The sequence below is a fragment of the Salvelinus alpinus genome, chromosome 1, assembly GCF_045679555.1.
Source record: "Salvelinus alpinus chromosome 1, SLU_Salpinus.1, whole genome shotgun sequence".
Lineage (NCBI taxonomy): Eukaryota > Metazoa > Chordata > Actinopteri > Salmoniformes > Salmonidae > Salvelinus > Salvelinus alpinus.
The window spans coordinates 79,704,894-79,719,114 of record NC_092086.1 but is presented as its reverse complement, the minus strand read 5'-3'; the positions used below and the strand labels follow the sequence as shown (position 1 = coordinate 79,719,114).

At 44.8% G+C, this 14,221-nt stretch overlaps 1 protein-coding gene across 13 annotated transcripts in view; it reads right to left on the bottom strand.

The window, feature by feature from the left end:
• The window catches only part of LOC139530740 (neural cell adhesion molecule 1-like), a 283,644-nt gene extending 278,968 nt beyond the window's left edge, over positions 1–4,676 (bottom strand). For 3 of the 13 annotated variants that reach the window (XM_071327429.1, XM_071327446.1, XM_071327413.1), the window contains exon 1: positions 4,427–4,675. In XM_071327429.1, the coding sequence (XP_071183530.1) occupies positions 4,427–4,475 (49 nt within the window). In that variant the 5' untranslated portion in view covers positions 4,476–4,675. Of the gene's footprint in view, positions 1–4,426 lie in introns of all 13 variants that reach the window. The other 10 variants (XM_071327406.1, XM_071327422.1, XM_071327437.1 and 7 more) reach the window with 7 other exon arrangements.
• Positions 4,677–14,221: the final 9,545 nt, after the last annotated feature.

Genomic DNA, 14,221 nt, shown 5'->3' with positions numbered 1-14,221 from the left:
CCTGGAACTAAAAAGGGTTCTATGTGTAACCAAATAGGGTGCTCCTATGGGGCTGCACAAGAACCAATTTGGAACCCTATTTTTCTTAGAGTGTTGGGGCGGCAGGTAGCCTTGTGGTTAGAGCGTTGGACTTGTATCCGAAAGGTTGCAAGATCAAATCCCCGAGCTGACAAGGTAAAAATCTGTCGTTCTGCCCCTGAACAAGGCAGTTCCTGGGCCATCATTGAAAATAAGAATTTGTTCTTAACTGACTTGCATAGTTAAATAAATAATAAAACCTCTGCAATCTCATCAGGCTTCAGCAAATGGAAGAAGTGGCGCTGCAATAAATTACTCACCGATGAGATTCGGTTTCGTGGTTAATCATATGACTTTTTAGCCTGCCAGTTGAGCAAATAATTTAAGCCTTTTCACTTTCAGTCTATTTTTGCACTTGCTGTCTTACTCTAATTAAATATAGTGGAATTTATAATTTTTGACTGGATTGGTTCAAAGGGGATCTCTTTATGTTTATGTTTATGTTCCATGAACACTCATCCTTGGGATGAAATCAATTCTTCCAAATGTGGCTTATCTATGAACACATTTCGCCTCACTAAATTGAATTGCCGTCCATCTCCACATTCAGTCTTTTGAACAATCCTAGACACACAGTGGTTCTCCTAAGTTGTGGTGAACACAATCAGCCTTGACCGCAAAATCTGCTAAGGGACAGCTGCCAGATTGAATGATAAACTTTAAAAGAGGTTGCTATTAACGCCTCATTGGGCCCACACCGGGAGATCAAGGGCGGACGTGCCATTATGTACGGGAGGAATAACCTATACTTCATACGCACAGATGTAGCCAATCATTACAAATAACAGTAGTGTTACATTGAAGACAATCAATGTTATGCCAAATTTGAAGTATAATTTACCTCCATTCTGGGTGGGATAAGGTCATCCTCCAGGTGGATACACACAGTTAGGTTATACCATAAATTGGAGGTGGTAACAATAGCAATCCGGAACAAGGGCAATAATATTTACAATGCTACATTATTGCAGAGTTATGGCAACAGAGAAGTCTGAAACCGTGTATATCCCTTTAAACGCTATGCCTCTCACCCAACTAGAATGGGATGGGGTTTGAAGTATCCAGCTGGATGTTTTATTCATATCCCATTCCAAGCAACAGACCGAAAGACTTATAATTTTCCCTTGTTAGGCTGCTTTTTACTGTTTCCTCCTCTCAAAAATAGGCAATCCTATTTTCATAGTGGCTTTGAACTTGCCACAGAAGTTGAAGTCCCAGATGTTAACCATTGTGGAATTGTTTATTTTCTCCCCAACTGTTGACTAATCTTAAACTTCGCCCTCTTCTTGAGGTGAACTCTACGCCGGACACACATAAACAACACGCTTTTTGGAAAGTCTTTGCACTCCCTTTTATTTATTTGCTTGACTTTAAAGAACTCCCTGAAGCGTGTTCTCTCCTGGATGTACTTCTTTGATGTTGATGGGGACCTGAACCTGGCAAAAAGCACCAGGGCCAGGGGCTTCCCAGAGAATGTCAGCAATGTGATGGGAAGGTGTGGCCGGGGCCATCTTTTGGCTGGCAGTCACACATGCACTTAATGGTAAGGAGCGCTGTAGGAGCAGCTGCATGCTAACATTTACATGTCAACACATGACAACCGCACAGGGAGAGTTTCTGCACCATTACCCCTTGCCACAAATCTCATCGCCCAAATGTAATATATATTCAAACCGTGAAAGGAGTCAACTATACCAGCTCCTTAAAACAGCTCTGATGGACAAAAGTGATGTATAAAAAAGAGGAGGGAAGAAAGAATGGAGGTGGTTCTCAATGTGCTTCTTACATATGTGTAGGATCTTATTTGGAGCCAGTTTGCAGGAAATAAGAATTATTATGTGGATTATAATTAATGGACATTTTTGTTGGGGTTGATACATTTTTCATTAGGGTAAATCTAGTCTGAAATGTCAATGTGGAAATTACAAACTTTAGAAGCCTTTTTAAAACTCAAATACACTACACGTTTGCATTTCCTGAAGTGCCAGGAAAATTCTCAGCAACAAAATAGTGATCAAATGAAGATCCAACATCTGTACTTGACTAAGTCAGAGAATGGAATGTAACCAGCAACAGCTCCCAGTCTGTCTGGTTGGAACCCCCATGTGCTCTCTGGCTTCACACCGATGGTAACAGATGTGATGATGCACCTCCATTCCACAGAACCAGTTACTGTTCATACACCCCCAACCAGCCAAAGCCTTTGTCTCGCTGCCTTTTTGTCAAGACAGTACTATAAGCCACTTTTCATATTCAATTAGTTTCTCTCTCACACAATTGTATTGCATTTCATCCAGCAAAGAATCTAGCGGTGATTGGGCATTTTCTTGGACAGTGGCCATGGTTCCTTCTAAGTTTATTAGCCCTTGGCATCGAAATGTAATTGTCAGCATTTAATTACATTGTTTCTGCACAATTTTTTTATTTTGCTTTCTAACATCACAGTACTGTCATTACTCACTTAATACCTCCCAGGCCAATCAAATAATGTGATCAATTTCTTATTTTAACTCCCTTGCAATGGGTTAGAACTTAGTTATTCACAATCGTTCAATTATCTCTGTCTAGTCCATTGCACTTTCCCTCCTCAAAAAAGAACTGAAGCAGTCTCTGGGTATTTATAGTGAACACTGAAGTAGGCTACTGATTTTGAGGTGCTCTTAATTAATATTCCCCCTACTGTTGCTTAGTCCTCATGACAACTTTCTTCCCCACATTGCCAGTGGAGCTTCCCTCCTAAACCTCCCTGCAGATCAATGCCACGCCCCTAGTTCAACCAAAGACAAAGGAGTGTTTTGTGTTTGTTTAGCAATACATTTGTTTTACATATAGACATCTTTATGCAAAAACACACATGCATTCTAGAAGAAGAAAAATATGAGTTTGTTTGTGGTGTGTATCTGCGTGTGCATGTGTGTGTGTGTGTGTGTGTGTGTGGGGGGGGGTAATATACAGACTGATCCAATATAACGGGTCCCCCGCCTGAGTTCGCGCTCTCTGGTTGGATAACATTGTTTACCATGGGATTCATAATGACTACTGACCCATTTCTTTAGATATTTGTATAGATAATAGTAGCATTTTACCAATTACTTTTTCTGTCTATGGAGGTCTGTTTTCTGTTATCTCTCCAAAAATCTGTAGTCCTATTCAGTTCGGGGAAGAAAAAAATCTTTGTCGCATATATAAGCCTGTCTAGAAGGGCTAGGTCTGTATGTATTCATGTGAAATGTATTGATATAGCTAACTATGCTCCTATGTGGCTCACGTTACAAGCACGCACAGTCTGCACTGAGTAGGCTCCACGCATCAAATACAATGTAGCCTATTGGAAGGCTTCAACTTTGCAATTGAAAATCAGTCTAGAGCTTTCACATTTACGCATGAATTGATAAAGAACTGTGAAACAAGTTTAATTAAAACATTAGGCTTTCGCGTTTAACCTAGACTACTATTACGTTACTTAATCCACCAAGAAGTGTCGTAGTTACCGCGTTCAAAAAAATATTTGCAGGTGCTAGGTTTGAGGACCGAAACAAATCCTCCCCATCGGCAACCAACGCTGAGAGCACAATATGCGCGCCACCTCCAAATATATATATATATATAAAGCATAAAAAGCTACCAAACTCCTTTTATTAGCCTACTGTAAAAAGGGTAAGCCTATTGGTTCCATGAATTAAACGTGACGGACAATAATTCAAACACATTAACTGTTGGGTGATTTTGCTGACACAAAGGACCAGCAAGGCAATACTTGTTTCACTGACTCTCCTCCCAAGACCGAACGCATCCATCTCCTCCTTGGCGCTATACCCACTCCTCCGCAACAACAAAGCTCAAGGTTAGGAAAAACAGTTTGTCCAACTGCTCAAACCATGTATTTTCAAACCATGACGCAATGCAACGACTCAATTAACGGACAAGTGATATCTTATTACGCAGAGAATTAGTAGCCTAAACAGTAAACTACAGACAGAGCATACTTGTGATTTAGTCTATACGATTATGAAATAAGGTTCAAATACCGTTCATTTCCCTTCATGTTACCACAGCCATTACTAAGAGAAGAGCCATACTTTCCCGTTCGTCTCTTATCTATGAGAAACTCAGGTTTCCATTGCCTGTTTATATTCCGAGGCGACAGCTCTAATATGATAGATCTAACTGTCCATTCGTTGAGATACATATGAGACGCAGTTAGCACGGATGGGACACATACGGACACTGCTATACTGTGAACAAAACAAAGCACTTTCAGAATTTATAGAATTTGCATTGTAACATGTATCAGTTGGCGATATCCAATAATTTCTCCAAAAAAAACATTTAAAAAAAACAATCTTACCTGCATAGCCAAAGAGCAATGCCCAGATGAGATACCTTGTTTGAAGCATTGCAATATCTCACGAAGATATTCTCCTTGAAGAATAGATGGACAGACTTGACTAAACGATTTCAGTGTTCTGAAGAAATGTATGTTTTCCAACTACTGTATTCTGATAGCAATATTCGAATTGGTCCTTGCAGCTACCCGAATACGCACGAGAGCAGCTCGCAGAATGAGTGACTAGCAGCCGTAGCACACACACAACACGAATTAATCCGCCTGGGCAAAATGTTCGTGCTCACACACTCAAGGGGGATAATGGATGCAGGCACAAACTAGTGCGCTCAGCTAGTCGCTCTCCACTGGGAGTAATTCGGATTAGGAATCTCACGAAACCTCTATTGATCCGTACAACATAGAAGTGCATTTTGAGAAGATATTTAACCAACATTATTTTGCCCAGTTATTTTCAACCATTCAAAATACCTGCACCAGATGAGATGTCCAATGTGCAATTGTGCGTAATTGCGCATAGTCGACCTATTATTTATGGGCCTGTGACTCGCCAAATGACCAATTCTCCTTTCTCATAATGCATGCATGCATTCATAAAGCAGCTTGTTGGTTGGTTCCCACGTTTTGTATTTAGCATACACCTAGTTAAAACACTGTATTACCTGCTTTAGACCATAAATGGTATGAATCGTGAAACCTGCAGTCCGTATTAAATAGTTTGTGTTCAGTCTCACCATCTGGTCATGACAACGACACTCGGCCGGCGCCCTGATTTAATAAGATGCTTCCCGAGAAATAGGGCGTCCTCTTCACTGTGTCACCAACGTCCCCTCTTAACTATATTTTTAGTTTCCTATTCCCGTATAAGCAGTAATGGACAAAACAGACTCATCATCCCTCATGTGGTGCGTCTCTCTTTATGCTGAGTCTACAAACCACATTTAATTTAATGTTTCAAAGGTGACTAGAGCAAATAAATCATTATAGCAGGTGCAACAACATGATGGTGTCCATAGAAAACCGAGAATTGCATTTCTATGGCCATTTGATAAATAGGCTACTAAGCATTTTACACTGGCTACATTTAACAGCATTTTACGCCATTTTTACAGCTATCTGTCATGAGCAGACATTCTCATATTCACACCAGTGATATGAATTTGATCAATGGAACTTATTGCTATCATTACTAACAGATTGAAAAAGGGGGATGGGCCTACAGTAATTACGCATTAAAGAGCACAGTCAGTGGCAACCTGTCACTCAGTTGATCCCTACCTGTTTAGCTAAAAAAAAAGAAAATAATACAAAAATATTTACACTACCGTCAAAAGTTTAGACACGCCTACTAATTAGGGTTTTCCTTTATTTTTTACTATTTTCTACATTGTAAAATAATAGTGAAGACATCAAAACATGGAATCATGTAATAACCAAAAAAAAGTGTTAAACAAATCAAAATACATTTTAGATTCTTGAAAGTAGCCACCCTTTGCCTTGATGACAGCTTTGCACACTCTTGGCATTCTCTCAACCAGCTTCATATAGTCACCTGAAATGCATTTCAATTAACAGGTGTGCCTTGTTAAAAGTTAATTTGTGGAATTCCTTTCCTTCTTAATGCGTTTGAGCCAATCAGTTGTGTTGTGACAAGGTAGTACTGAATAGTACTAAGTCCAAGAACAGCTCTACTAAGTCCAAGAACAGCTCAAATAAGCAAAGAGAAATGACAGTATGTTATGCTCGTTAATAGAAGGAGAAGGAGAAGGAGACCAGCATGGTAAGCGTACATCTTTCTTTATTTTAGATGAACACCCAAAAAACAACAAAAGATAAACGAACGTAACGTTCTGCAGGCTACTCAGTCAACTAACAAAAACAAGATCCCACAAACTCAGGTGGAAAACAGGCTGCCTAAGTATGATCCCCAATCAGAGACAACGATAGACAGCTGCCTCTGATTGCGAACCATACCCGGCCAACAAAAAAATAGACTAACTAGAATGCCCACGCAAATCACACCCTAACCTAACCAAATAGAGAAATAAAAAGTCTCTCTAAGGTCAGGGCGTGACACAGTCCATCATTACTTTAAGACATGAAGGTTAATCAAGCCGGAAAATGTAAAGAACTTTTAAAGTTTCTACTGGCAAATCCTTTTCAATCCTTGTCATATGAAGAGAAAGTATAGATAAAACGTATCAATGCTCATCGGCTATTGGACATAAACATTACACAACAAGTTGGAAAATGCAAATTCAACAATGAGTGGTTTGGAAGGAATCAGTGTCTAACTGCAAGCTTTGCAAAGAAATAAGGGCACAAGGTGAGACCCAAATGCAGACACAGGAGGCAGATGGTTAAGCTCCGATATTTATTATAACAAAAGGTGGTAAGCGGGGTTCTCAGGGAGCCGGGGTAGGTTGAACAAATCCACTAGTAGTAGAAAGGTTACTGGGTGGTTGGGAGGTCTCAGATGTGGCGTGCTGCCTATGAGCTAATTCACGGATTTGCTCCATTATAGCCTTGAACCCTTGGTCGTGGCCTTCCATCAGGGAATGAAGCCCGCAATAGCTCCTCATGCCCCCTAATGGTGGCTCCCTACAGGGAGATAGCGTGACGGAGCTGGTCCAAGTCTGCTGGGTCTGTCCTGGCCAGTTCGTACCAGTTCGAACTGGTTCGTACTATAAGGGCGCAAGGCGAGACTCAAGTGCAGACACAGGAGGCAGATGGTTGAGCTCCGATATTTATTATAACAAAAGGGGTAGGCAAAAGGCAGGTCGGGGACAGGCAAGAGTTCATAATCTAGGTCAGAGTCCAAACAGTACCAGGCGATAGGCAGCCTCAAAGTCAGGACAGGCAGGGGTTCAGTGATCAGGTCAGAGTCCAAACAGTACAAAGGGATAGGCCGAATCAAGGTCAGAACAGGCAGAGTGGTCAGGCAGGCGGGTTCGGCGTCAGGACAGGCAAAGGTCAGAACCAGGAGGGCTAAGAAAAAACAGAGACTGGGTAAGAAAGGAGCTAGGAAAAACGCTGGTTGACTTGGCAAAACACGACAAACTGGCACAGAGAGATAGGACACACAGGGATAAATACACCGGGGATAATAAGCCACACCTGGAGGGGGGTGGAGACAAGCACAAGGACAGTTGTGACAGCAATCACTAGCCTGCTATTCAGTGGAGCAGGTGTGTGGTACAAGTCTGGGATTAAGAGTCCTTTTTGCAAGTTTAAAAGGATAAACATCCACATACCATGGGCCAAAAAGGTTGAATACATTGGCCATGCTGTCAATCCAGCATGACTTCTGCTGCGTTAAAAACAACTGGAAACTCGGAACTGGGAAATCTCAGTCTTCAGTGAGTTCAAGACAACTGGGAACACAAATCGAGTTCAGACAGGGAAAACACGTTTTGAACGTCATCCAACTCGGAATTCCAAGTCGGGAACTCGGGCCTCTTTCTAGAACTCCTACCTGAAGATCACTGACGTCATGATTCAACCTTGTTTTTTCTTCTGAGTTCCCAGTTGTCTTGAAAGCACCACAAATCCAGAATGCCAGACTTTGATGACAAAGTTTGATGACAGAATTTGTCCACAAGAAGGACCGCCGCGCCACCTTCCTGCCTATACTAGACAATGGTGATATTTTATATGTGAATGCTTCCGCTCAGTGTTTGAGATCAATTGACACCCTTTACCATGAAACATTGAGATTTATTTTAAACTGCAAAACCCTTATGCACCACTGCACTTTATATTCTAGTGTTGGCTGGCTTCCTCTAGTCACTCGTAGGCTCAGTCAATCACTGGTATACTTTTATTTACAAAGCCATTCAGGTTTTACTACTATTTTATTTGGGCATTTTTATTCTTCAGAAATGTGGTGAGTACTCTCAAAGTTCGCAGGACTTCATCTTGCTAACTGTTCCAAATGTCCAAACTGAATTTGGTAAAAGGTCATTTATGTACTCTGCGCCATCGGCTTGGAACGCCTTACAAAATAGTTTAAATGGAGGAACTTGTCCCAATTGGTGCTTTAAATCATTGATGAAGATTTTTGAGGCTGATTCCTTGACCTGTCAATGTTTTTAATTTGCTGTTTTATGATTTCGTAATACTTAGGGGCTCCCAAGTGGTGCAGCGGTCTAAGGCACGGCATCACAGTGCTAGACACATCACTACAGACCCTGGTTTGATCCCGGGCTGAATCACAACCGGCCATGATCGGGAGTCCCATAGGGCGGCGCACAATTGGCCCAGCGTCGTCCTTGTTGGGTTTGGCCGGTGTAGGCCATCATTGGAAATAAGAATTTGTTCTTAAACTGACTTGCCTAGCTAAATAAAGGTTAAATAAATAAATACTCCAGTGATTTATATGGTTTTTACTAGATTACTTGTAGTTTTTCATGTTGCCTGTCTGTAATTGTGTAATGACTTGGTGCTGCCTATCTTGGCCAGGACGCTCTTGAAAACTAGATTTTAAATCTCAACGAGACCTTCCTGGTTAAATAAAATAAAGTGAGCACAGCAAGGTATGTCCAAATATGTATTGTATGCTTCTGCCTAAATTATGTAATATGCCAGGGAGATATGTATACTGTAGCTAAGAAAGTAATACTAAGTGTATGTTGTGTAGAAAGCTGTTAGTAGCCCATGTGCCTCATCATTATAATTTGGTCCCTTTCCCCCTCATAACCTAGCCTACTGTTCTGACTTTGTGGTGCACAGCCTGTTTTAGAGAAATGTAATCATCAAATACTGCAAGCGCATTAATTGTCTGATTGTATGCCCCCTTTATGTATCCTACGGTTCTGACTTGGTGTACAGGGAGAATACTGTAAGAACAGCCCATGTTCTGTATTCTGTTGCTGTACATTTCACAAGTGTTGAACAAATAGTTATATTGACTACGTCCGTCCTAGCTCTCTCATTAATGTCTTAATCGAAATTACAGATGACCTTTTATCCGCTCGTCGTTCCCTTATGACATAGCTTGTACATCTCAATTGCCAGCAGAAACCACATTTGTTTAAGCAAGTCAGCCATATCAGCTATATTTTTTAAATGGCAGTAAATGATGTTGAATGAACTGTTTTGCTGCCAGACAAGGCTCCGCTGATAGCCAGGTGTAGCGGTGGTAAGGATTCACTCCTTGGTGCTGAAATGAAAGCACTGCTGTTGGGAAAGCTTTATGTAGGCCTTAACAGTTTGTGGGCACCGTTTGGCACCGTTACAATTCATGTATTGTTTAGTGTTGTGTTGTGTAGTGGCTTTGCTGGCATGCATCTAAAACAAAATGTACACTGATCACAGTACACAGTCCAACATATATTGTAACACCTAGTGACCTTGACTCTTGGAATGACAGTCGCTGGAGTGGGGTTTGAGGCCCAGCTGTGGCTATCCCACATTTTTGCTGCATTGGTGTCCGAAGTGGGATGACGCCTGTGAGGCCATCAGAGGGAATTGGTATAGAGAAGCGTGGGGACACTGTCACGCCCTGGCCTTAGTTATCTTTGTTTTCTGTATTATTTTAGTTAGGTCAGGGTGTGACATGGGGGATGTTTGTGTGTGTTTGTCTCGTCTTGGGTGGTTGTATTGTCTAGGGAGTTTTCGTAGAGTTCATGGGGTTGTGTTCAGTGTAGGTGTTTAGGTAAGTCTATGGTTGCCTGGAATGGTTCTCAATCAGAGACAGCTGTCTATCGTTGTCTCTGATTGGGAGCCATATTTAAGGCAGCCATAGGCATTAGGTAGGTTGTGGGAAATTGTCTATGTTTGACGTTAGTAGCTTGTGTCTGCACTTTCGTTTGTAGCTTCACGGTCGTTTGTTGTTGTTTTTTGTTTAGTTTGTATTAGTGTTCGTGTTTGTTTCTTCTTCATTATTAAAAAGAAGATGTCTCTATATCACGCTGCGCCTTGGTCCTCTCTCTCACAATACGAAGACGATCGTGACAGAATTACCCACCATACCAGGACCAAGCAGCGTTATAAGCAGCAGCAGGAGCAGCGCACACAGGATTCTTGGACTTGGGAAGAAATACTGGACGGTAAGGGACCTTGGGCACAACCGGGAGAATATCGCCTCCCTCGTGAAGAGCTGGAGGCAGCTAAAGCCGAGAGGAGGCGATATGAGGAGGCAGCACGGAAGCGAGGCTGGAAGCCTGAGAGTCAAACCCCAAAATTTCTTGGGGGGGGGGCTACAAGGGAGTGTGGCGAAGTCAGGTAGGAGACCTGCGCTAACTCCCCGTGCTTACCGTGGGAAGCGAGAGTACGGGCAGACACCGTGTTATGCGGTAGAGCGCACGGTGTCTCCTGTACGTGTGCATAGCCCGGTGCGGTACATTCCAGCTCCTCGTATCGGCCGGGCTAGATTGGGCATTGAGCCAGGTGCCATGAAGCCGGCTCAACGCGTCTGGTCTCCAGTACGTCTCCTCGGGCCGGCATACATGGCACCAGCCTTACGCATGGTGTCCCCGGTTCGCCAACACAGCCCAGTGCGGGTTATTCCACCTCCCCGCACTGATCGGGCTACGGGGAGCATTCAACCAGGTAAGGTTGGGCAGGCTCGGTGCTCAAGGGAGCTAGTACGCCTGCACGGTCCGGTATATCCGGCGCCACCTCCCCGGCCTAGCCCAGTACCACCAGTGCCAACACCACGCACCAGGCTTCCAGTGTATCTCCAGAGCCCTATTCCTCCTCCACGCACTCGCCCTGTGGTGCGTGTCTCCAGCCCAGTACCACCAGTTCTGGCACCACGTACCAAGCCTCCTGTGCATCTCCAGAGTCCTGTGCTCCCTGTTGCTGCTCCCCGCACTAGCCTTGCGGTGCGTGTCCTTAGCCCGGTACCTCCAGTTCCGGCACCACGCACCAGGCCTACTGTGTGCCTCAGCCGGCCAGAGTCTGCCGTCTGCCCAGCGTCGCCTGCACTGCCCGTCTGCCCAACGCCGTCTGAGCTGTACGTCTGCCAAGCACCGCCTGCGCTGCCCGTCTGCCCAGCACCGTCTGAGCCGCCCGTCTGTCCTGAGCCGTCAAAGCCGCCCATCTGTCCTGAGCCTTCAGAGCCGCCCGTCTGTCCTGAGCCGCTAGAGCCGCCCGTCTGTCCTGAGCCGCTAGAGCCGCCCGTCTGTCCTGAGCCGCTAGAGCCGCCCGTCTGTCCTGAGCCGCTAGAGCCGCCCGTCTGTCCTGAGCCGCTAGAGCCGCCCGTCTGTCCTGAGCCGCTAGAGCCGCCCGCCAGTCAGGAGCAGCCAGAGCCGCACGCCAGTCAGGAGCAGCCAGAGCCGCCCGCCAGTCAGGATCTGCCAGAGCCGCCCGCCAGTCAGGATCTGCCAGAGCCGCCCGCCAGTCAGGATCTGCCAGAGCCGCCCGCCAGCCAGGATCTGCCAGAGCCGCCCGCCAGCCAGGATCTGCCAGAGCCGCCCGCCAGCCAGGATCTGCCAGAGCCGCCCGCCAGCCAGGATCTGCCAGAGCCGCCAGTCAGTCCGGAGCTGCCAGAGCCGTCAGTCATTCCGGAGCTGCCAGAGCCGTCAGTCAGTCCGGAGCTGCCAGAGCCGTCAGTCAGTCCGGAGCTGCCAGAGCCGTCAGTCAGTCCGGAGCCGTCAGTCAGTCCGGAGCCGTCAGTCAGTCCGGAGCCGTCAGTCAGTCCGGAGCCGCCCCTCAGCCCGGAGCCGCCCCTCAGCCCGGAGCCGCCCCTCAGCCCGGAGCCGCCCCTCAGTCCGGAGCCGCCCCTCAGTCCGGAGCCGCCCCTCAGTCCGGAGCCGCCCCTCAGTCCGGAGCCGCCCCTCAGTCTGGAGCCACCCCTCAGTCCGGAGCCGCCCCTCAGTCTGGAGCTGCCCCTCCGTCCAGTGGCGCCCTCTGGGATGGTCTTCAGTCCGGGACTCGCTGCAAGGGTAGCCGTTCCAGAGGCGCCACCAAACCGGGTATTGACTATGGTGGAGTGGGGGCCACGTCCCGCACCCGAGCCGCCGCCGTAGGAAGGCCCACCCGGACCCTCCCCTTCTGTGTCAGGTTTTGCGGCCGGAGTCCGGACCTTTGGGGGGGGGGTACTGTCACGCCCTGGCCTTAGTTATCTTTGTTTTCTGTATTATTTTAGTTAGGTCAGGGTGTGACATGGGGGATGTTTGTGTGTGTTTGTCTCTTCTTGGGTGGTTGTATTGTCTAGGGAGTTTTTGTAGAGTTCATGGGGTTGTGTTCAGTGTAGGTGTTTAGGTAAGTCTATGGTTGCCTGGAATGGTTCTCAATCAGAGACAGCTGTCTATCGTTGTCTCTGATTGGGAGCCATATTTAAGGCAGCCATAGGCATTAAGTAGGTTGTGGGTAATTGTCTATGTTTGACATTAGTAGCTTGTGTCTGCACTTTCGTTTGTAGCTTCACGGTCGTTTGTTGTTTTTTGGTTTAGTTTGTATTAGTGTTCGTGTTTGTTTCTTCTTCATTATTAAAAAGAAGATGTCTCTATATCACGCTGCGCCTTGGTCCTCTCTCTCACAATACGAAGACGATCGTGACAGACACGTTTTTCTGAAAACATATTGAAGCGACCTTTACACAACACCTAGCGAGCTGGTCAAGGGGTTCTGGCTTCATGGCGTAAAAAAAAAATTGCAGTTGGTCTTACTGTAAGATGGCTATCTACCAAAAGCTGTAAAGACAATCCTGCAATAGTTTACCTTAAATGTGTATTCATGGAGCCCACCAACTGTCCAGTTAATGCCGATTTCTGTCTCATGACCTCTTAAAACCCAATCAAAAACAAAAAGTTTATCACGACTCAGGATATGACCCAGATGCAGACACAGGAAGCAGATAATACATTTCTCAGATGATTTATTGTAAACACGGGGCAGGCAAAGGGCAGGCCGAGGATAGGCAGGAGTTCGTGATCAGGTCTGAGTCAGGCAGGTGCAGGACGGCAGGCAGGCTCGGGGTCAGGGCAGGCAGAATAGTCAGAACCGAGAAAACTAGGAAACAGAACTTGAGAATAAGGAAGACAGGAAAGCACCCTGTAAAACCTGACAAGACAAACTGACACAGAAGATAATGGGAAGATGTGCGACATCTGGAGGGAGTGGAGACGAGCACAAAGACAGGTGAAACAGATCAGGGTGTGACAAAGTTACCCCCAGACTAAGTAAACACTGACCAACCCAACCACCACTTTGGAAACAATTGAAAATGGACTACTAAGTGAATACCATTTTATTTTGTAACATATACATAATTGACAGATTTGTACTACTTCATTAAGTGAATCACAAATGGGAAGTACGTGGCTGATTAAAACATGCATTAACTGATGAAAAAATACTGTCATGCTATAACATGTCCCTACTAAGCTAAGCTAATTGAAGTCTGATCAACTAAACTACAAAATGTCCATAATACCAATGTATTTACATGGTAGTTAGTTACACAGGCAAGTACTGTGTAATTACAATGTAGGTTAACATAGTTACATATAACTTTGTAGTTTGTCAGGACACTCATAGTAAAGTGGGATCCTCAATGGTTTTTGGATGGGAAATGCTAATCTGAAAGAAAAATCGTACCTATTTCTGGGAGAGATTGGTATTTGTGGATCGCGACAGCTCATTCTGGATTAAAAACAAAAATAGCACTGTAACGACCTTCTGAGAGCCAAGTCCTGTCAAATCAAATCAAAATATTTTATTAATTTAGTATTATCTGTTAATAATATTTGTTCAATTTAGTCGCTGTTTAATATATTCCAATAAACTGATCAGGGACATGCAATGTGTCTCTAAATATCTAATTACATCCAAATATAGGCCTACTGTAGG